The following is a 24,947-nucleotide window of genomic DNA, read 5'->3' as shown; positions in this document are numbered from 1 at the left end:
TGGGAGGGAGAGTTTGGTATTTACTACTACCATTCACATTCTTAAAACAGAAGTGTTTATTTCAAAATAAAATGAAGATTCACATTTTGGTAGATGGAAAATATGCCTCCCAAATTTTATATTTTAGAACTAAGTTCAACTGCATAAAACTGAACTAAAGATAAAAAATTACAAATAATTTATTTTGAATTTTTTTGGTCCCATAAGACAATTATTGGCAAAAAATACTAAGAAAACAGTACCTTTTAAATAACCAGCAACCTAATAGGTAATTATATATACTTAAATATTTTACTAAAAAATAAATTTTGTAACTAGAGAGCAGACCCAAAGCCTCAGGACTAAGTTAAATTGCTTCATCAGAATAGACTTTAACTATTTTATAATCTGAATTCAAATTATCTTATTAATTTTTAATCTTCTTAATAACCTGTGAACTCATATAAATATGTCAGGTAACAGATATCTGCAAATAAGAAATAAGACTCTTGAAAAAATATAAGACTCAAAACCTTGTGCAATTATATCTATTTAACAATTATGAAACCTATACTGATGTAGTTTTTAAAACCTATGATTGTGTAAGTTATTAATATTTCAAAGAAAACTATAAAAGTTGGCATTGTGGTACAAATAAATGCAGTGTTTATTACATCTTCTGGATGAACTTAAGACACATGTTATGTGGCTCCTATCTAATGTCAATATGGGATTGTGGCTCATGGTAAAGTGCTTGCCTCCCATGTGTGAGGCCCTGTAATCATTTCTCAGCACCACATTTAAATGAATGAATGAATGAATAAATAAATAAATAAATAAAGGTATTGTGTCTATCTACAACTAAGAAAATATTTTTTTTAAAAAAAAGACTACACGGTTTCTTCCAATTATCATCTGATGTCACTTAATGAATGTGATGTGATCAAATGAATGTGATCTAGTTAATTGAATAAACCCTGAAAACTTACATCTGCTGTTACTCAGTTTTCTGTGATACTGTAATACTTCTAGACTTTCTGTAGACACCAGGTGAAACAAATATTGAATTAGAATCAATACAAGAAACATTTAAAAAACTCCAAAATCACTTTTTCGAAAGACTACTAGAAGAAGTTATAGACTACTGAAAGATTCTAGCTATCTTTCTGTTTGGAAAGAGCTGTTCCTTTCAAATTTCTGATTACCTTTCCTGTAAAAACTCTCCCCTAATCATTTATGAGTTCTTCATATAGTAGCCCTGTGCTTCAAAGGTCAATTCACTGAAGGTAGAGAAATAAACAATGTATTGAATACCTACTATGTTTTAAGAACTATGTCAGTACTTAGTTTAATATTTCATTCAGACTTCTCAACAAGCCAGGAAGAGGTAACTATTTATATATGCTGTATTAGAGGTAAAAACACTGAGGCTCTGAATAGTATATCCCTAAAGTTTCTAAGTTTTTGTAAGTAGTAGAACAATGCTGGATAAAAATCTAGATTTATATGACTCCAAAGCCCATGTTATATGATTGTCTACAGAAAAATGCTGCATCAGCCACGTCCCCCACCAAATTTCATTTTTCCCCACTAAACTAAAAGCTGACTCACAGCTGAATAGAAACACATTTTTTTTTAGTTCTAAATAAGACTGCATAATGCTATAGGAAAAAAAAACTATACTTTTTACTTTTTTTAACTCTTTAAGCCAATGCATTAAATATATACATATGTATAAATATATAATATACATTTTTAAAAGATTCATTCTAAGTCTGATAATAAAGCTTTTTTTAACTAAATTAAGGAAAACAAACCACTAAACATGTAGCAGACATTTCTTATAAGAACCTTATATTTAGTTCGTCTTTCACTACGTTTCTGGGTTTCCTAGCACTGATCTATCCAGTCACATGTGTGTCTTGTCTGGTGCTCAGAATTTTGGTTTGGCAATATCTTTCACTACCCATTACATTTTTGCTATAATTATCTATAGTATATGTTATGCTCCCAAAGAACATATAAATAACATTTCATTGGTTAAGTATAAAGACTGGAAGTTGGAGATTAAAGAAGTTCAATCACAGAATACTGTTTTACAAAGTTACAGCAAAATGTGCAAACTTACAAGGATAACCAAGGAAAACGGACAACCTGGTATAATCTTTTTAACTTGGCTTTGCTTTAATTTTTCCTTTAGGAGATATTGGATGAATATAAAAAAGCTATTGGATGAAAACACAGTACTGAATATCATACAATACTGTATATTCATAAGCAAAAGTGAACTCTGATCCATACCTAGAACCATATAAAAAATTAACTCATGGATCACAGACCTGAATATAAAAGGTAAAACCATAAAAGTTTTAAAATAAAAAGCATAAGATAAAAATCTTTGTGACCTTGAGTTAGACAAATATTTCTTTTTTTAATTTACAGATTTTTAAGAAAATGTTCTAATTAGTTATATATGATAGCAGAATACATTTCAATTCATTATACATAAGTGGAGTACAACTTTTCATTTCTCTGGTTTATACAATGTAAAGTTGCACCACATGTGCAGTACCTAGGGTAATGATGTTCATCTCATCCCACCATCATTCCTGCCCCCAAAGTATTTCTTAAGAGAACAAAAACACAATCCATAAAGAAAAAGCTGACAAATTAGACTTCATCAAAATTAAAATTTTCTTCTATTTAAAAAACAGTGATAAGGAAATTAAAAGACAAGTAAAAAATCAGGAGAAAATATTTCCAAATCACATATTTGATAAAAGACTTATATCTGGAATATAAAAAGAACTTTCAAAGATTATGGATTGCTGAACACATGGAAATGCTAGGAAGCTTCATGCTCCGCCTACATACTTTGTCCTATGTGTCTCTCCCACATGATAGTTCATCAGAATCCTTTGTAATTATAATAAACTAGCAGACATAAACTGTTCCTTGCATTTGTTGTTGTTGTTGTTTGTTTGTTTGGGGAGATTACTTGGGATGGAACCAAGAGGGTTCTACCTCTGAGTTACGTATTTTATTTTTAAACAGGGTCTTGCTAAGTTGCCCAGACTGGCCTCAAACTTATGATCCTCCTGCCTCATCCTTCTGAGTAACTGAGATTACAGGAATGCACCAACATGTCCCTGCTGGCTTCAATGAAGCTGTTTGCCATGTTGTGAGCTGATTTTTTAAGAGACCCAGGAAGCAGGAACTGAGAAATCTCCAACTGACAGCAAAAAATAGTCCAACATCCCACAAGGAGCTAAATTCTGACAATCATGTGAACTTAGGAGTGGATCCTTCCCTGGTTGAATCTTGAAATGAGATTGTACCCCTAGATTAAACCCTGCAATAGAAAACTCAAAAGCTGTGCCTGGCTTCCTGATCCACAGAAACTGTGAAATACTAAATGGGTTTTGATTCAAGCTGCTAAAACAAAACAGGACTAAACAAACAAATGAACAAAAATAACTCTCAAATCAATTATAAGAAAATAAGTCAATTTAAAAAAATGAACAAAAGATTTGAAAAGAGACTTCTCCAAAGATGATATATAGATGGCAAATAAGCACATAAAAGGATAGTCAAAATTATTAATCATTAGGGAAATGTTAATAATTTAAAATTAAAGCCACAATGAGATATTACTACACACCTTTTAGAATCCCTAAAATCTAAAAGACTGGCTATGTCAGTGTTGGCCAGGGTATGGAGGCACTGGAACTCCCATAAACTGCTGGTGGTAATGTAAAACGTACAACCACTTTGGGGAATAGTTTGGCAGTTTCTTAAATATATACTTACTACATAACCCAGCCATTCCAGTTCTACATATTTACACAAGTGAAAGCACATATTCTTTACAAAGACTTATAGATATTCATAATAGTTTTATATGTAGTAGTCAAAAGTTGTAAAACGAATGAAGAAACAAATTAGAAACACTATACCAAAACAGCAAAGAAATGCAACCATATAGATAAATCTCAAGATAATTATTCTGGAAGAATATGTATATCCTTTTATACAAAATTCTAAAAAATGTAAACTATAGTAACAGAAAGAAGGGTGATTGCCTGGTGACAGAGGACAGTAATGAACAAGAAGGATATGGAGAAATCAAAAACTTCTGGGAATGATGGACATGCTAATTATTTTGACTATGGTGATAGTTTCACAGACATATACTTGTCCAAACTTATAAAATTTAACTGTGCATTTTATAAGTATTTAACTGTGCATACTGTTTTTATATCTCTCAAAAATATTTGTTTTCTAAAAAAATTAAAAAAAAAAAAACGCAAAAAAACCCTAACCTTTTCTTTAAAGAATACACAGCATTGGCATGGCATATAAAATTTTACTATTAATTTTAATTATAAGTTATATTAAATAATGAATCTTTACTTCATGTAGTAAAGAATTAAATGCAAATCAGCCATATATTTTATTCTTGGATACACAGAATCATAGTTACTAACTCCTCATTAGTTAATGGAATAGAATTCAAGAACAACACTAAATGTTCAAATATTACTGATTATAACAGCACAAAATTAAAGTTTTATTTGAGAATGACAAAGACCATGACAAATGGTTTTACAAATGATAATTTATTCCACAAGTTTTTATAAATTTTCCAGTTTCCAACAGTTGAAACTGAGGTTCCATAAGTATTTATAAAAATAAATAAATAAAAGCTATTGTGTCCATCTACAATTTTTAAAATATTAAAAAATAAAGGTTTTTTTTTATACATACGTATTCTCTTCTACTCGCAGCTAATCATCCATCCTGCTGGCTTAAAGTGTGATATCCATATTATGGATTAGACACAACCTCAAAGTCTACCCCAAAAAGAGTTCCATTGTGGATTACCAGCAATGTGTTAAAATAAATATCACACAATCATTAGCCTTAAGATTTTTCAGGAAAAACCAACTAAGTGTCAGTGTTCAGATTTGCTAATGTCAAAAGTTAAACAACTCAGGATCCAAAATGAACAAGTCATTACATATAGGGGAAGGAGAGGAAATGACATGAGTGTTTCAGACCTTAATCATGAGTCAGATCATAAATTATCAAGTTTTTCTAACTATAATAATTGCTCCCTCCATAGTTAAGTTTTGTGACATCATCAAAAACTTGTAACAATTTCTTTTTAAATGTAAAATGATTTAATAGACTACTTTGCTAGTTTCTTTATATAAGAAAAAATTCTAAGACTGTTTATAAATAAATTTAATTAGAAACAGTTCTATCAACTTTTATATTTTTAAAACTCATTGTCATTATTAAAAACCACCTCCATTTTCAAGATTTGAAAAACTTGATTCTCAAGGAACACTTTAAATATTATTCTCTTTTTGTAAATCTGGATTTAGATCCATATGCTCTTTCATTTTTCTTTGTAGTACTACTTCAAATAAACTAACAAAAGTTGTTCTTCAACTTTCTCCATGCTTTGTTTTAAACAGAAAAACATTAATACAGATGAAGAACAAACACTGACTTATTTATTTTCCTTCAGAACATTAGTCAAGGATAAAACAGCTCTATACTTACATTTATATGTAAACCAATCATAATAGTCTCTTTATCTAACACTCTACCTTTATAGCGCTCCTGTCTTTAAAACAGACACATAAACCCTTAGTTCTCTTCCCTTTAATTATATCTAGGCTATCTCTTCTTCCTTTAAGGGTCAAATTTACAAACTTTCCATCTAATTTCTCTCCTGTTCTCTTCTGTCTTTAGTTGAGATTCTGTTCTGATTACTTTACCATAAATGTGATCTCAAGTCACCAATGATTTCTATGTTTACAAAAACCAAATGGGATTTTTCATTTCTCATTCTCAGAGAGCTCTGTAACATCTGATAGTGCTGATCACCTACATTTGAACATTTGAACAGGTTGATTTTTTTCCCCTTCTTCCAATTCTCCTTTTATATCTCTAATAATTTCCTCTATATTTACCTGTTAGTTCTTGTTCCTCCTACACTATTTCCTTAAATGGCCCTCGGCTTTGTTTTCCACAGGGCTTTGTCTTGGTCTCATTCTCTTTGAAAAATAAACCTGAAGGTACTCAAAACATGTTTTGAACAGAGCAATGAAATTAAACTCCAAGTTGATGCCTTTAAAAGGTATGACATTTGTATATAAAAGCTTTATATAGGCAATGCAGGGAAATGAAACAGTGGTGCCAGACTTATTTTAGATCAAATCTTGGTTCTGCCACTTTCAACCTATGTCAAAATAGAAAAATTAATGAATTCTGTGCCTCAGTTTCTCCATCTATAAAATAAGGATAATAATTCTACCGTCTCATAGGAATATTGTAAGGATTAAAGAATGACATATTGTACACTGCATAAATTACTACTAAATTTAAATTACAAAACTGCCAGCTCTTCAAGAATCAAATCATTAATTCAGGAACCCACCTTGTAATTTGACAACTTTTGTTGTTTTTTGCTACGGCTATTTTTCAAAATGCAATCTAAAAAGGGAGATGAAACAACTACATATGGAAAAATACATTATAAAATAGTACAACTACTAAATAGAGCAAACAAATATTGAACACTTGGGAAACTATCCTGATCTAGATGAATCTGCCCCTCATTCTGAGAATTTTAGTTGTTGATGGATGTTTATTTTACTTATTTGTATGTGGTGCTGAGGATCAAACCCAGTGCCTCAGGCATGCTAGGCAAGCGCTCTACCACTGAGCCACAACCCCAGCCCCTCATTCTGAGAATTTTTTAAAGACTTCATATTATTCATGAGTTTGCTTTGTTGGAATAAGGCTGGGAAAGGGAGGGGGATGGAGGACAGGAGGAATAATTTCTAATGTTCTATAACACAACAGGATAACTATGTATGACAACAATTAATTTTACATTTTAAAAGAGAGGATTTTGAATATTCCCAGCACAAATAAACAATAAATGTTTGAAATGATGGAGATGTCAATTACCCTGATACAATCATCACACTGTATATGTGTACTGAAATATCATACAATACCTCATATAAACATGTTCAATTGTGTATCAATTAAAATAAATATTTTTAAATTATTCTTTGTGTCAATGGCTATTCTATGCAAATGTCTAGTTATATAGACTATTGAAAAATCATTTTTCAAACATAAAACTTTTTTTATTTTAGCAAGAACTCATAAAAATGTTTTTTTATGTTAGCAAGCAATCTGTCATAGAGCCAAGGAACAAATGACTAAATCCCCTAAAACCACACAACTGTAAATCATATTTAACAAGGTGTTTGAGATCGAAAGTTTCTGATCTCAAGGATCTAGCATGCCTCATACAGAATCCATAACAGAATTCACTTACACATAAAAACCACTATTCTCAATGAGAAGCTCTAAGGAAACAAAAATTAAAATTAGTCTGCTTTGGATAACATACTTCCTTTTTAAGAAACAGCAAAAATATTTCTTTTTTAACACATTGATAATTCCAGTTACTATTTTGAAAAAACAGAACTTCCAAGGCCTATTTATTCTATTCCTTGTTTTAAAATTAGAAGATATATTTAAAATCTTTAGACTGTTAAGTTATTCTTTTTAAAATATTTTTTAATTGTTGATGGACCTTTATTTTATTTATTAGTATGTGGTGCTGAGAATCAAATCCAATGCGTCACACATGCTAGGCAAGCACTCTACCACTGAGCCAAAACCCCAATCCCTAAGTTATTCTTTAATATTACAAAAATGTAACTTAATGAAGTGCTTAATCTGTAACCAGGTAATTTTAACAAACAGATAATTTGAAGTAAAAACTCCACTAACGCTGTCTAGCAGATTTGGCAACAAATTTGGTTTTGGAAGGCAAGTATAATTTGCTATTTATATAATCTGTAATATATCTAAAAGCACTAGATATAAAGAAAAAAGACCCTGTATGGGAAGAAAAAAAAATCATTGTATTAACTTAGAATCCCTCAATTGTTGTCCTCATTCTAATGCTTACAGTTTTTATGTCCTTAAACTATTCAACCTCTTTGCCTCAATTTTCATCTATAAAATAGGACTAGAAATACTTATATAAGTATGTAAGGAACTAATGAGCTTATGCATTGGACAGAGCTTTGTTAACTATTAAGTTTGCATGTTAAAGTTGTCAATAATTATATGTAATGAAATACAATAGAAAAAGGATATATAGAGAGAATGTTGCTGATACAATAATTAAGTAAACCTAAGGTAAGTGAATAGACAACCCTATTCTATTTTTTACAATCTGTTTATTAAAAGTTAGGAAAAAAGCCTTCCAAAATAAGTTGTTTTTAATTCCCTCTTCTCTGATAACACTTTTTTAAAAAAAAATTTGTCTTGCCAAACTCATTTATTCACACTTTTCTCTAGGCAGAATTTGGCTGACACATCATGAAAGTAGAGATTAAAAAATAGCCAAAGATCCACGTGTATGCTTTAAGATGTAAAATCTTAGAAATAAATGATGAAGCTGGATCTTTTTGAAGGAAGTTTATAAATGGACTAATTTCCTTTGGTTACTAGGCAATTCTTCCTGCCTATGAAGATTTTAGACACATACTGTCATGCACATACGTGGGTGCACAAATATATATAACAATTGTTTTGTGTATATCATTTATACAGGATATAAATAAGTAAACATAAATTTCTTAGAAATAGCATGCATTAGAAAAACATGCCTTTCTGCATGTATTAGGTATTAATCTAGACATTAATTTAGGAAATATTGTTTTCTATGAGATTTTTTCGGTGACCAACCATGGGAATAAACCTTTGGCAAACATTTTGAACAAATAACATCAATAGTCAACCTTTTTGCAATTATCAGAGGATTTCCTAGAGTCTGTCCTAAATTTCAAGTTTCTGACTCATGTGGCTTGAATTTATACAGATACTAAACACCACCCACCAAAAAAAAGCAGTGAGGTCTAACAACAATCCCTTTCAAATTGGTCCCATCAAATATTTAAAAATAAGAATGTACCTCCAAGTTCTACCTATTGATATAGAAGGCTGTCAAACATTTCACTTAAGTGATTTCTTTAGTTCTTAAGATTAAGAAAAAAAGCTGATTCATCCCTGACTAGTGAAACCATAATTGTACAAAAGAGAAGTCATCACTAACTAAACTTTCTGTGGGATTTTGCACTGTTTATGTTACTTGAATCAGCAAAATAGATTCAAATTTCTTTAAACAAAACAATGGGAAAACAGCTTTTAAATGATCATGAAAATCAATGAATTTTCATCACTGTGACTTCTCTCGGTGAAATGTGCTTAAAACAATTCTGAGTGGCAGGTATTGTGCTGAGTGTAAGGGTGCTAATAAAGAAGCATATGACATGCCTGGCATGGTGGCACACACATATAATCCCAGCAGCTCGGGAGGCTGAGACAGGAGGATCGCGAGCTCAAAACCAGCCTCAGCAAAAAGTGAGGCACTAAGCAACTCAGTGAGACCTGTCTCTAAATAAAATACAAAATAGGGCTGGGGATGTTGGTCAGTGGTCAAGTGTCCCTGAGTTCAATCCCTGGTATCCACCCCCTGCCACAAAAAAGAAGCATGACACTTCCTATCTTTAAGAGGCTTAAAAAATAGATAAGAGATGAGCCTTTTAGATGAATTAGGAAGCAACAGAAGAAAGAATTTTAAAAATAATACTAATATGGGTTGTGTGGTATAATAAAGTTCATGAAGTATAAGGACCCACCACAGCAGCCCAGAAGAGTGGCCCCAAGCTCTTCCTTCTGCTTAAAGTTGCTAGCTTACAAAGCAAGAGAACACCTTTAACGAAACCAACCCTATTTCCTGGTCACAAATGAATGGAACATGAAGCATGAGCCAAGACTGCCATAGTACTCCTTCATATGAGACGGTGACCACCTTTTTAAGTTTGAATCAGCAACGTGTAAAAAAGACTAAAGTAGAATCACTGGGCCTGATGTTGAATAAGGAGTTACAACAAGTTATTATTTCAATTCTCCATGAGGACTTGTGTACCTCCCAGTGTATACAGTGTAAGCACAGAGGAACTATTTGGCTGCTGAGCCAGTTCTCTGTGCTTCTTCAATTTCTACGTATCCTATAATAAGTCCCTATTACTTAAAGTTCTCCTTAGAATCCATACCTACGTATGAAATGCTAATAAATGTTTTGTAAGTGACCAGGAAGGACTGAAATGCTCAAATATGGTATGGTACTATACCTAGAATACATGAAATACCTGGAAAGAGGGAGAAACAAACATCTTCGAGGCAGGCATATATCTACCTGTAGCTCAGGTTCTCCTCTTTTATTATGCAAGTGTTTGAAATAGATGAAAAGATACTTTCAAGTGTTTACTCTTTATTTGTAGGACAGAAAACTTTAAAATAAATAAAAATTTCCAAAAGTAGGCGTCAATCTCATTTGAAAAAGAAATAACAAATGAGTAGGGATATATTGGCAAACAGACATTCAGAGCCAACTGAATCAAAGAGAATCCATTCTTTTTGTTGTTGTTGTCGTTACTGCATTTTAAATATACCTTTATTTTATTTTTATGCAGTTCTGAGGATCAAACCCAGTCCCTTATACATGGTATGTAAGTGCTCTACTAGTGAGCCACAATCTCAGTCCAAGAGCCCATTCTTAATAAGAAACAACCCTAGAAAGATTTTTTTAAAATCCTTTCTCTAGATATTACTACATGAGAAAGAAGCATCTAAAGGTAAAATTAAAATTTTTATTGAAATGATAGACAAACTAATATATTTCCCCACCTTTCTTCTCAATGTTTTCTTTTTTCCCCTCTCTTGAATCACTTTCTTATCTAACTTTACTTGAGCTTTTCTGAATATTTTTGTTGCATGCTCTTGAAATTATTGTTATATTCTTTAATATCCTCTCCCTCTCTAAAAAGACCATCATAAAAACACATTAAGAAAAAAAATAAATATTATTTAGCTTTTTTCTTATTCATGTTATCAGTTATGACACGTTCAAAGTGACTTGGAAGTTTGAGAAAAAAGTTATTCTCCATCCCCAGTACTCCAAATCATATTGAATGTTTTAATACATTTAAAAGATAAAGGGAAAAGACAAGGTAGTTAGAGGGAAATAAGTTATGAATACTGAGCTAGAGGTAAAAACACTTAAAAAAAATTGAAAGAACAGAAAACTTTTTGGGCCTTTGTCAAAATGTCTGGGTACATAAGCATTCTTTCTTGCTGACCTATACCAGGAGCTCAGTAGTTATCCAAGAGTGTGTCTACATTAGAGAAATAATGTCAGCAGCTCAACTGTAATGAGATTAAAGGGTACAGGAATGTCGGGCATGAGGGAGTGTAAGTTGGGAGAGACTTTGTTTATTAAATAATGGTACAGTGAACAGTCAATGGCTACTTCTACTTTTTCCAGTTATTAAAACATTTTAAAATATATATTCAATATAAAAAATATGGCTTGTTTATTCGCTGTGTTACTAATGTCCAGTTCCTGCAAAGCAGAAACTTGAGGCTTCAGAAGTTCTGCATTTGTGAGTTTCCATTATACTAATTTCTGCCAATGAAATTAATAACCTAAGTGGGAGAAAAAGTCTACATCCCCCCTGCACAAGTAATGCCACTTGCATTTTAGGAAAGTATTTTAGAAAAGACCAAGAATGAAGTAATTCATTACTTCTTTCATTTTCATTTCAACAAGAGCAAAAAGAACAATCTAGGTATTTAAGAACCAAATTCCTGTCTCATGACATAATTTAAAGTCATCACAATAAAATTAACTCCCTTTCTCCTACAGTTAAGAAAAAATGCAAGACTATTGTTTAGTAACTCTGCTATCTGGGTCTATACTTACTTTTTCTTTAACATAAAATGCTAAAAAGTGATAAATCACCAATTAGTAAACGAAAAATCTAAACAAAACGTTTAGACAGTCTCAACAGTCTGCCTGAACATCAAAGGGTAGGAGTGGAAATCATTAATTTTCTAACAGTACTTTTCACAGTAAACTAATGAGAAACAGCTTTTCCTACATGCTGGAAAGTGCAACTTGTCTATTAAAAAAAAAAAAAAAAGAACTCTGAAGGGGTGGGAGGGAAAGGGAGATGGCACAGGAAAGACGGTAGAATGAGATAGACATCATTATCCTAAGTATATGTATGAAGACACTAATGGTGTGAATATACTTTGTATACAACCAGAGATATGAAAAATTGTGTCTATATGTGTAATATGAATTGTAATGCATTCTACTGTCATATATAGCAAATTAGAATAAAAAATTATTTAAAAAGAACTCTGCGCATCTTCTTTTATAAAAATATTTTTTCTATTAAGAAATATTTTATATCTATTTTTATACCTATTTTTATATCTGTTAAATATAAAAATATTTTTATATCTATTAAAATAACTTTTTTTCTTCCCCAGAAAAATGCTACTAACCATGACTTCAATCCATGGTTTCACAACTGTTATTTCTTATATACATTATACTGCTTTCATCAACTAATGAAGTGTCCTGAACTATTAAACAATGAAAGAAAACTATTTGACTACTTGAATGTTAAAAATATTGTTCCGTAGTAACCTCCATAACATACATTTTAATGCATTTGTTTTAACATCCATCAGTCTCCACAAAGTGGTAGACACCTTTTTTAAAAGTATATTCCCTCCCCATTTTAAACAATTATATCAATAGTAAATACTCATCAGTCAATACAGTTGAAGTCTTGCTGAAACTCTGTTCTTAGCTGCCCTCTTGCTGCTAAAAAGGAACTTTAGAAATACACAAACTGTCTGAGCGAATAAGGTGAGCATAAGGAATCCAATCAAAAGGCAAAGATCATGAGATGCCATGTCTAAAGAATTCCAGATATCTTAGGATATCTGAATAATAACTAAAAATATATAAAACATTTTATCTCCCTAATCTACAAATGCCAAAATTTTTTGCCCTAAAATACTGAGCTGCTAGATATTTATAGTTTAGGAAAAGAATTACTAGTAACTGAGAATTTTAGTAATACTGAGTAGCAACAATAATCAGAGAATGAATTATTTATTTCTATTGTTAGTATAAACTTACTTCTAGCCATATACATCCCCCCATATTCTTTTTTTTTTTTTTTTTTTAAAAAGGAAGGAAGGCTTAGGTTATAAACCATTGAGAAATTCCAAATCACTTATATGTTTCTGGTTTAACATACAGCACTCTATAGAGATATTCACATGGCACCTCTATGAAGAATATATTGTCATTTTGCAGGAAAGGTAAATGGAATGTAAATAGCTATACATTTGTTTCCATTTAGTCTAACATCTGTAAAATTCAGCCATGCTAGTATAAACATTTACATTTGCATAACCTGAATGATTATCTAATGTATTCTTCACCAACAAAGTAAATACTGAAGAGAAGAAAGAGGAATAGAGATTCCCTAGAACACAGATCTAAACATTCCACAATATGTTAATGAGTCCGTGATTCATCTTTAATTCATCTTAAACCTACATTCATCTTAAATTCCTCAATAACCAAATGGAAATTGGCTTTAAAAGCCTAAATATGAAATGTTTATGCTTTTACTTTTCTTTTGGTTATAAACAAATAGTATGGTTATAGGGATAATTGAGAATAAAAATCAATACACAGTCTAAATATACAGTCATAGTCTAATTCCATGTGTGCCTTCATGATGCTAAACAGCTCAAAGTCAAGCATATATATAGCACTGAGAGTATTCCACTCACATATTTATTCTATATTGCTTCCTATTTCTCACATCTTTCTATCTCCAACAATATTCAGCCCAATGTCTTATACACAGTAAGTACTTACAAATATTTACATATTTTTTCAAAATGAACTTACCCTTCGAAAGGACACAACATAAAATGTATCTCCCCTTCTGCGGATGGCTTCAAAGAAGTCTTGGTAACTTCTGGGTGAAGCATAATACACTTGTAGCTCATTCCCTGAGTTCCTACTAAAGTAAGAAAAAGGTAGAGTGTTAACAAGTAAAAAATGTCTAATCATATGTCTGAATTATAAGAGTCTTTTCAACAAAAAAATCAATAGCATTATAGAAATCATTTTTATTTTTTTACTTCTTAAAAATTATTTTAAATTGATACATAAAAATTACACATATTTCCGGGGCACCATGTGATGTTTTGATACATGTGTACATTGTTATAATGTTCAAACCAGAGTAAGCATACTTATCACCTCAAACATTTATCATTTCATTATGGTAAAGGCATTCAAAATACTCTATTCTAAAATCATGGCAAGGTAAATGGATGGAGTTGGAGAATATAATGCTAAGTGAAATAAGCCAATCCCCCAAAACAAAAGGCTGAATATGATGTGAGGGTGCTGACTCATAATGACCATGGGGCAGGAAGCATGGGAGGAATGGAGGAATTTTATAGTTAGGGCAAAGGGGAGGGAGGAGAAAAGAGGGGTGTGATGGAATAGGAATGATGGTGGAACGAGTTAGACATCTTTACCCTAAGTTCATGGATAAAGACACAAATGGTGTGAAAATACTTTGTGTATAATCAGTGACTTGAAAAATTGTGCTGTATATGTGTAATATGAAATGAAATGCATTCTACCATCATGTATAACAAATTAGAATAAATAATTTTTAAAAAATACTCTATTCTAATGTTTTTGAAATATACAGTACATATCATTAGCTATAGTCACTCTTCTACACACCAGAACACCAAAACTTATTTCTCTTATCTAACTGTGACTTAGTACCCATTGATCAACCTTTCCCCATCTATCCTTCCCTCCTGTTCTCCCCAGCATCTGGTAATCACCATTCTATTCCCAACTTCCATGGGATCCGTTTTCAGATTCCATATATGAACAAGATCGATGCAGTATTTGTTCTTTCTGTGCCTGAATAATGTTCCCCAGTTCTAGTCATGTTGTCACAAATAACAGGATTTCCTTTTTATAGATGAATAATTATGTATATCCCATTATGTATACAGACCATATTTTCTTCATTTATTCATTACGTACAATTAGCTTGTTTCCATTTTTTCACTATTGTGAAAAGGGCTGCAATAAATATGCAAGTGCAGATGTTTGGTAGTAACTTTTTTTTTTTAAAGAGAGAGAGAGAGAGAATTTTTTAATATTTATTTTTTTAGTTTTTGCCGGACACAACATCTTTGTTTGTATGTGGTGCTGAGGATTAAACCCGGCAGCATGCATGCCAGGCGAGCGCGCTTGAGCCACATCCCCAGCCCTGGTAGTAACTTTTAAAGTAACATTTTGAAAAACCTCAAATTAGGATATTTATAAGGTTCAGTTCTAAAATTCAGTTCTAAAATTCTCATTTCTGAATCAAGGTTCTAAAATATAACATATGGTCAAATATACTCTAAAACATGAAAAAATTTTTTAAATTATCAAAACCAAAGATTTCTGCATAAGTTTGTATGATTTAAAAATTTTTATAATGAAAATTAAGTCTGAAGACTTAATTCTGTCAAATATACGAAGGTGATCTTGCCTATGAGGCTTCATCAAAAATGAAAAGAATCTAGGTTTAGAAATAAATACACCTGGTTTTGAATTCTTGGTCTACTTGCGTGGACATTCTTCAGGGTATGGAAACCCTAGTTTCCTCATGAATAAAATGAATATAACCACAGAAGCCTTGGAGGATTTTTAATGGGGTCAGAGATGTCATCTATGTAAATGACCAAGCATGAGTCCTGTTCTATAGGAGTGCTAGCTACTGACATGAAAAGCACCATATAGGCACCTTGATAATTTAATGACCAAACTTTAATAATACCTCAAACTATATCATATGTGAAAAGATATACTCAAATGATACTAAGTAGTTCTTAATAATATTTTTAGTCTTTAGTGTTGAACACAATAAACCAACATCCAGAAGAATGAATGGGACCCTATAATGCTTCATTCTTCTCCAAAGAGAAAAACTTTTATTATCAATCAAATATTATTAACTTAAGAGAGAAAAAGATTGACCTAAATGGAAACTATAAATGAGCTATAAGTTCTTCCTTTGAGGGGCTGGGGTGATGGCTCAGTGGTAGAGGGCTTGCCTAGCATGTGTGAGGCACTCGGTTCGATTCTTAGCACCACATATAAATAAATAAAGTTCTATCAACAACTTAAAAAAATTTTTTTAAAAAAAAGATCTTCCTTTGAAATAACTGCATTTGCTCATTAGACAGTGCTTGATTACAGTATTTTGGATATACAGACAATTCTTGTTATTTCTGGTAGATGTGTTCTAAAGAGTCACCACTAACAATGAATTAGTGAATCCTAAGACAAATAAATACAGGATTGGGTTCATGTAAGCCTCTGAAAGATAATTATATTTTTGTCATTCAATATGTAACCTCATTTTATGCATGTTTTTGTTTAAGGACACTTTCTTTAATAAACATTAAACTTAAAGCCAAAAGCATGGTAGCTCATGCCTGAATAAAACTTTACAATACCTTGGACCCGTCATGGGCTTAGGTACACTAGACAGCACCTCAGCAATATGCTTGCGGCCCTTTTAAATAGTCAATTGCCAATAAAAGGTATAAAAATATGAAAAACATGACACTAAATGAACTACAAAAAGGACCTTGAATATACTAAATAGTGAAAAAAGAAGGTAAAAGGTTGTCTGGTTTAACCTTACCTTAGAATATCTATGCATGTTTCAAAATGCTGTATTATTTGGGGGTTACAAATAACTTTTATTTTCATTTATTTATATTTTGGTATCAAGAATTAAACCCAGGGGTGCTTAACCAGTAAGCCACATTTTTACATTTAATTTAGAGACAAGGTCTTGCTGGTTGCTTAGGGCTTCACTGAGTAGCGTAGGGCCTTGCTAAATTAAATTGTTAAGGCCAGCTTTGAAATCTTGATCTCTTGCCTCAGCCTCCTGAGTTGCTGGGATTATAGGTATGTGTCATCGTGCCCAGCTACAAATAAATTTTGGCAATTAAGCAAATATAAAATCCATAAGTAAGATGATCCATGAATGAGAATGGACTGTAACTCATTAAAAACATTTTTAACTAATGAAAAAGTACTATGCCATGGTGAAAGATGCTTAATTTCATTTTGTTGCATATGGATTTCCAGTTTTCCCAGCACAATTTGTTGAAGAGGCTATCTTTTCTCCAGTATTTACTTTCGGCGCCTTTGTCCAGTATAAGATAACTGTATTTATGTGGGTTTGATTCTGTGTCCTGTATTCTGTACCAATGATCTACAAATCTATTTTGGTGACAATACAATGCCATTTTTGTTATTATTGCTCTGTAGTATAGTTGCTTTTACTATTTCTATGAGAAGGGTCATTGGGATTTTGATTGGGATTGCATTAAATCTGTATAGTGCTTTTGGTAGTATGATCATTTTGACAATATTAATTCTGTCTGTCCAAGAACAAGGGAGATCTTTCGATCTTCTAAGGACTTCATTAAGTTCATTAATTTCTGTAGTTTGTAGAGGTCCAAGGACCTAGGAATTAGACCACAGACCTTGTGCCTAATAAAAGAAAAAATAGGCTCAAATCTTCATCATGTCAGATTAGGCCCCAACTTCCTTAGTAAGACTCCTAGCACAAGAAATAAAATCAAGAATCAATAAATGGGATGGATAGTGAAGACACTCCTAGGTATAGTACTTTCTTTGAATTGTTTCAAAATCTTAAGTACTATCGTGTCGTGAAAAGGGAATTTTATGTCAAATGCTAGGGTCTGAATTCTGGTTCTGGCACTTGGTTCTATGATAATGAAAAATTACAAAAAAAAAATTAATGACTTGCCGAGTTTTTCATATATAAAATATACTTCAAATTATTATATGGATTTAAAGATAAAAATGAATAAAACATCCAGCAAGACATCTGCATAGAACAGTGAAAAACAGTATTCCCCTCCCTTAGGCTTATGAAATAGAGGCAAATCAAGGAGAGGGGAGCTATGTGTTTTTAAGATTTTCAGTAAAATTACAAATGAACAGCATTCTGACTAAATTTGCATTTAAGGGACTGAGGAGAGATTATCCTTAGAAATTATCTGACTTTACTCAGAAGTAGTATTCTTTTTAGAAGTAGTATATTTTATATGAATTAATATTAAAGGCTCAGATTAAGACAAATTAAGGTAAAAAAGAACTATGAATTTCAACTTTACTAAAACACAAGCTATTTTAAATTCCCTGGCCAAAAGCTTCTTGATACTTTCTTACCTGATACTCGTGGTTTCTGTGTATTGGACAGCCATCAACTGAGAATTTGAGCCCTGTTCTAGAGCACCCTGAAAGAGAAAAAGAAAAAAAAAATGTCTAATGCCACATAGTAAAATTATATGATGCTATTCCTATGCTGTCTTATTCTACATTTATATGTATTAAAGAATTCATATTGGTTTTTCTATGGATGTTGTGACAAATTAAGCTCACGTAATTAAACATCAGCATAAAATTCCAAACCCTTTAGCTCACAGTCTCACAGAGATGTGTCTCTTGTAGATTAAGACACTCAAAGCAGTTACCCATATAGAGTTTAAAGAAAAAGAACAGAAGTTTAGACTAAGCACAGGTTTTATGAACAAGCTAGACAAGTATTACTGGACACATCACAACTTAAATTTATCTAAAATAATTATATTTGTCAATAAAAAGTTCCTAAGCAGTATGAAAAATCCAAAATGAAACTAGATCCCCAATGTTTACTTAAACACAAATATATTCATGCCAATACATTTATGGACTATTTGTAATTAAAAAGATCTCAATGATGACTCACTTGGCAAGAAACCAGTTTAATCTGGAACCATCAGTAGTCCACACATGCTACACTAGAAACCTTTCTTTAACATGCGTCTGTGACCTTGTTATACTTCCTGGCAGTTTTGTAAGCTGATCTTCAGAAGAGTTTGGTAAAGGTATCAGAATTCAAAGACATATTACTATTATTACACTAATAAGGGACTCTACTGCTACCCAATCAGTGGCTTAAATAATTGTTTAATTATACATCTCCTGGCATTTGCTTATTTTTGTGCTTTCTATTTCTCAATTTTTTGTTCTTTGTTTTTCTTTTCTTATCTTCTTTTCATTAAACTAGTTCAATTCCATTTATATTTCTTGTATTGACTTTTTAGCTGCCTAGTAGGACTCTATTATCCATGATTTTGCTAACCATTGTTCCAGTTATCCATGGTTAACTGTGGTCAAAAATGTTAAAGGGAATATTCCAGAAAAAAACAATCCATATATTTTAAATTCTGTGCTATTCTGAGCAGTGTTATAAAATCTCAAGCCTTCCAGCTCCATCCTACCCTGGACATATATCATCACTTTATCCAGCATATCCATGCTGTATTCACTATTTACCTGTTTCACTTAGTAGTCATCTCAGTTATCAGATCAACTTGTCATGGTATTACATGTCTTATGTTCAGGTAACCTTTATTTTACCTAATAATGGCCTAAAAGCACAAGAGTAGTGAAGCTGGCAATTTTGTTACAGTATATTTTTACAATTGTTCTTTTTTAATGTTAGTTATTGTAGTTTGTCTCTTATTGTGCCTAATTTATAAATTAACCTTTATTAGAGCTAAGGATGTATAGGGAAAAAATAGTACATACATAGTACTATCCACTTTAAATTAATCACAATGTACCTTGAAATAGTATTTGAACAATATAAAATTCTAGCAGTATAATTCTTTTTGAAAAAAATCCTTTATTAGTGTGTTATAGTTATACATACTAGTGGGGTTAATTTGGACATATTCATAAATGCTTATAATATAGTTTGCTCCACTGCAGACCCCTGCTTAGCAGTATAATTCTATTTACCCATTCATCTTTGTATTCTTTCATTAAATATTAACCTCACAACCATTTTTCCTTTAGCTTTAAAAAGACAATACTCTTTTAAAAACATTTAAACATATGAAGCACACATATTTTTTTAAGCCTGTTTTTTATTAGTAATAAGATATTACTTATTCTTGTATCTTTCCTTCCTTTATGTGTTATCATTTTTCTTAGTCTAAAAAACTTTGGGAATGTCTGACAGTTTGGGTTTTCTGGATACCAATTTTCTCAGCTTTTTGTCTATCTGAAAATATCTTTATTTTGCCTTCATTTTGAAAGATATTTTCATCAATTTGTCCCTGCACCTTTTCTAACAACTCATATTCTAGGAATAGGGTAAGATTATGAGAGAGGATGTGTCAAATCAAAGACATAATATTTAAAAGCAACAGAAATTTCAAATAAATATCAATTTGTCAGAGTTACAAAATATTTTATAAGACTTTTGACTCCTTGTGGCATTTGAAAGAGGTAATCTGGAGGAAAAAGAAAGTTGAAATAAAAAAAGAAGATAAAAGAAGAGCAATTTCAGGCTCTCTACCCTATGGAAGAGAATCAAAGGAATTTTTACATGCTTTAGAATCGACAACAGTACAAGCAGAATGATCTTTCTCTTCCTCTAATGGAGAACTTCTTTTGCTTGGATAAATATAGATTCATCCTTGCCATTCCTTTTTTGGTAATACCTAAGATTCCTACAATTCTGACCATGATCTAAGCCCCCTACAGTAAGATATGCACCCAAAATAGAGAAAGAGACAAGACTTTAAGTTACAAATCTTCTCTAAATGAACAAAGATTATAAAACTAAAATAAAATTATTTTTCTTGTGTTGGAATTCCTTTAAGATTAAAGAACAAACCCCTTCCACAGTAAATACATTATTTTTTAATCTAATGAACAGGATAATATGACAAATTGTATCTAAAGATAAGACAAAACAAAACAAACAAAAAAACCCTCATTAAGGCCAAGAATTTGAATCTAATTTTTCATACAGAACACTATAGCAGCTATGTGGGATTATCTATTGGCAGTTACCTATTTTTGCCTCCTGTGCTCTTCTCTTGTATTGCAAAAGATGGAAGTCTAAAAACCACATTACCTAAACTCTTTTGTCAGCAGGGTTCTGGATATAACTTAGGTTCTGACAATAAAATGTGCCTTGTTCCAGACTTAGAAAGCAAAATAAAATTCATTTTTTCTCTAGCCATGATAGCAGCTGATGTTAAGACTTAGCAGACAAGAGTTTTGCAGTACCAAACTCTGCAGTCTAATGCCAGTAAGCAAGATGGGGGCTATGAGGTACCCACGGCATATACTGACCGCCCAGAAGCCTCTAAAAGTACTAACAACCAATACAATTGCCATAGTAGGAGAAGAAAAGGTATTGGAGAGGGCCAGAGAAGCACATAGTAGAATCATAATAGATTATCTATGCACATACTAGATAATAGATCATCTAAGCACATACTTGATAATCATAGAATCTCAGAAAGTCAGAGTTTTGAGTTCACCAACATGAATGCTCACATTATTGATGAAAACAGTTCTATAATGGCAAAATTTATGTCTCTTAATATAATTTTAATATGCTTTTGAACAAATCACATGCTGCTTTTGAACAAATCACATGCTCCAAAAAAATCAAATAGTTAAGATGTTTCCATTAGCCTATAAATATGCAAACCTGGTATCATATCTTCCATCTAAAAATAAAACCTCTTTCTTGATTCCTGTAGCTACTCTATTTCTCTATTCACACTTATGGAGATAATCCGAAAATACTCTTTTCCATTTTCTCATATAGTATCATTTCCCACAAAGGCCTCGAAGTGAGGCCTTTATCATCACAACTATAATGAAACAACTTTCATCAATCAAGTTCTAATGGTTGATTTTAATGATAATTTCTTAGTCATCATCTTAACATTTCTTGACCTCTGTAATGATTAATCATATACCTCTTCTTAAGACACTCTTTGCTTGGGGTTTGGGGTACCACAATCCTGCATTTTCTCCTATCTTACTGGTCAGTCACTCATCTTACTTCTCAATTGCTAGTTCTCTCTCTTTCAGCCTCTAATGTTGGAGTTGGCCCAGGGCTCAATGCCTCACTATCTCTTTTTTCCTTTTTAGTTTCTTATACTCCTGTCTCCAGTTCCTCTTTCCCCAATCTTGTTATCAATAATGGCATCTCTGTCCAACTAGTACTTAACACGTAGGAATTTCCATTAATTCCTTTTTATTTTACAGCAACAATTTCTAACAGCTCTAATTTCAAAATATAGACATCTAAGTGCTTTCTTCAAGCTCCACATCTACCCCACAAGTACAGGCTCCACAAATCTCTTACCTAGACTACTGAAATAGCATCTTAACTGGCCTCCCTATTTTCATTCATGCCCCCATACCATGGTCTACTTTGTGTAGCAGCTGGAATGATCTTTTAAAAATATAAGTTAGGACAAATTTCTAAAGACACATGACCTCCCCAAATTGAATCAGGAGGGCAGAGAAATGATGAATTCCAAGCAATGAAATTGAATATGCCATCAAAAGCCTACCAACAAAGAAAAGCCCAGGACTGAATGAATTCTCAGCTCAGTTCTACCAGACCTTCAAAAAAGAAATAACACCAATTCTCCTCAAATTATTCCATGAACTAGAAAAGAAGGGAACCCTTCCAAACTCATTCTATGAGGCTAGTATCATCCTAATACCAAAACCAAAGACACATCAAGAAAAGAAAACTTCAGACCAATATCCTTGATGAATACAGATGCAAAAATTCTTAATAAAATACTGGCAAATCTCATTCAAAACATATTAAAAAGATACCGCACCATGATTGAGTGAGTTTCATCCCAGGGATACAAGGTTAGTTCAACATATGGAAATCAATAAATGTAATTCAACATATAAACAGATTTAAGGACACTAATCACATGATTAGCTCAATAGATGCAGAAAAAGCATTTGACAAAACACAGTATCCATTTATATTCAAAACACTAGAAAAACTAGGGATAATAAGAATATACCTTAACATTGTAAAAGCTATATACATTAAACTAAAGGGCGATATCATTCTAAATGGAGAAAAACTGAAAGCTTTTCCTCTAAAACTGGAATAAGACAGGGATGCTCTCTTTCACCACTCCTATTCAAAATAATACTTGAAACTCTAGCCAAAGCAATTAGGCAAAAGAAAGAAATTAAAAGGATATGAATAGGAAAAGAAGAGCTCAAACATTCCTGTCAGCCGAGAACATGGTTCTATATTTAGAAGACTCAAAAAATTCCACTAGAAAACTGCTAGAACTCGTACAGGAATTCAGCAAAGTAGCAGGATATAAAATGAACAACTGTAATCAACTGTGTTGCTATACATCTGAGGGGAGCCAGCCCTGAGCTATTTGAACATCTTCACTGGGCCTTGAGCCAAGGAGATTTGGATTTAGCATTGCAAGCTACTTTGTGGCTCCTCCCATTTAATGGATTGTGCAAAACCCTGACCTCTGTCTTTGCTCCCCTAGGGAGACAGATCTTGTAGCTCTGGAGTTGGGCATAACCCACTGGGAACTGGACAACCCACCTCCTGCCTTATTTGGCATAAGAACACTCTATGGAAAACCTTTGAAAGTTTCCCCATATAACAAAGCAACTTCATGCTCTCACTCTCTTTCCAGTGTAGAAGCTCGACCTCTAAGGTTGAAGAGCCGTCCCACCCTCGCTTTTCACAATTACTTTCTCTAGTGTATTTCTTTTCTGCCTTTTTTTCTTAGCTTAATTTCACGTCCAGCCCACTTCATGTAGAGGAAACCTAAATTCCATCACAGGCGCGGGACGTGGGCAAGATACACTAATAATGAATCAGTGGAAAGAAAATTTAGGAAAACTATCCCATTCACATTAGCCTCAAAAACAACCAAGCCAAAACAAAACCAAAAAAACGTGGGATTCAATTTTACAAAAGAGGTGAAAGACCACTACAATGAAAACTACAGAACACTAAAGAAAGAAACTGAAAAAGACCTTAGAAGATAGAAAGATCTCCCATGTTCTCGGATAGGCAGAATTAATATTGTCAAAATGATCATACTATCAAAAGCGCTATACAGATTTAATGCAATTCCTATTAAAATCCCTATAACATTCTTCATAAAAATAGAAAGAGCAGTCATTAAATTCATTTAGAAAAATCAGAGGCCCAGAATAGCGAAAGAAATCTTTAGTGAGAAAAACGAAGGATGAGGCTCACTGTACTAGATCTTAATTTATATAATAGAGCTATAGTAATAGCAAAACAGACAAGACCAATGGAATAGAATAGAAGAAACAGAGATAAACCCACATAAATACAATTATCTCTTATTAGACAAAGGCACCATGAACATACATTGGAGAAAAGATGGCCTCTTCAACAAATGGTGCTGGGAAAAATGGAATCCATGTGTTACACAATGAAATTTAACCTCTATCTTTCTCCCTGCACAAAACTCAACTCAAAGTGGATCAAAGACCTATACATTTAACCAGAAACCCTGTGCCTACTAGAAGAAAATGTCAGTCTAAAACTTCATCATTTGGCTTAGGAACTGAATTCCTCAATAAGACTCCTAAAGCACAAAAAGTAAAATCAAGAATCAATAAAGGGTATGGAATCAAACCAAAAAACTTCTTCACAGTGAAGAAAACAATCAAGAACATGAAGAGAGAGTCTACAGAATGGGAGAAAATCTTTGCAACCTACACCTAGAGGATATTTAAAGAACTCAAAAACCAAGTAACCCAATCAATAAATGGGCAAAGAAACAGAACAGACACTTCACAGAGAAGAAATATGATCAGTCAATAAATGTGAAAAAAAAGTTCAATATCTCTAGCAATTAAAGAAATGCAAACGACACCATTTTCATCTCATTCCAATCGGAATGGCAATTTTCAAGAATACAAGTAACAATAAATGTTGGCGAGGATTTGGAGAAAAGGGTACACCATACATTGTATTCCCCACCAGAGACTGCAAATTGGTGCAACC

General features: G+C 32.3%; 1 protein-coding gene across 1 annotated transcript in view; it reads right to left on the bottom strand.

Moving 5' to 3' along the window:
* Atf6 (activating transcription factor 6) overlaps window positions 1-24,947 on the bottom strand; it is a 225,463-nt gene that overhangs the window by 100,923 nt on the left and 99,593 nt on the right. The window contains exons 13-14 of the mRNA XM_076862746.1: window positions 18,266-18,333; window positions 13,874-13,988 (exon numbers count right to left, since the gene is read on the bottom strand). Of these exons, the coding sequence (XP_076718861.1) occupies window positions 13,874-13,988; window positions 18,266-18,333 (183 nt within the window). The remainder of the gene's footprint in view (window positions 1-13,873; window positions 13,989-18,265; window positions 18,334-24,947) is intronic.

Source organism: Callospermophilus lateralis, chromosome 7 (genome assembly GCF_048772815.1).
Source record: "Callospermophilus lateralis isolate mCalLat2 chromosome 7, mCalLat2.hap1, whole genome shotgun sequence".
Lineage (NCBI taxonomy): Eukaryota > Metazoa > Chordata > Mammalia > Rodentia > Sciuridae > Callospermophilus > Callospermophilus lateralis.
This window is presented reverse-complemented; position numbering and strand designations above follow the sequence as displayed.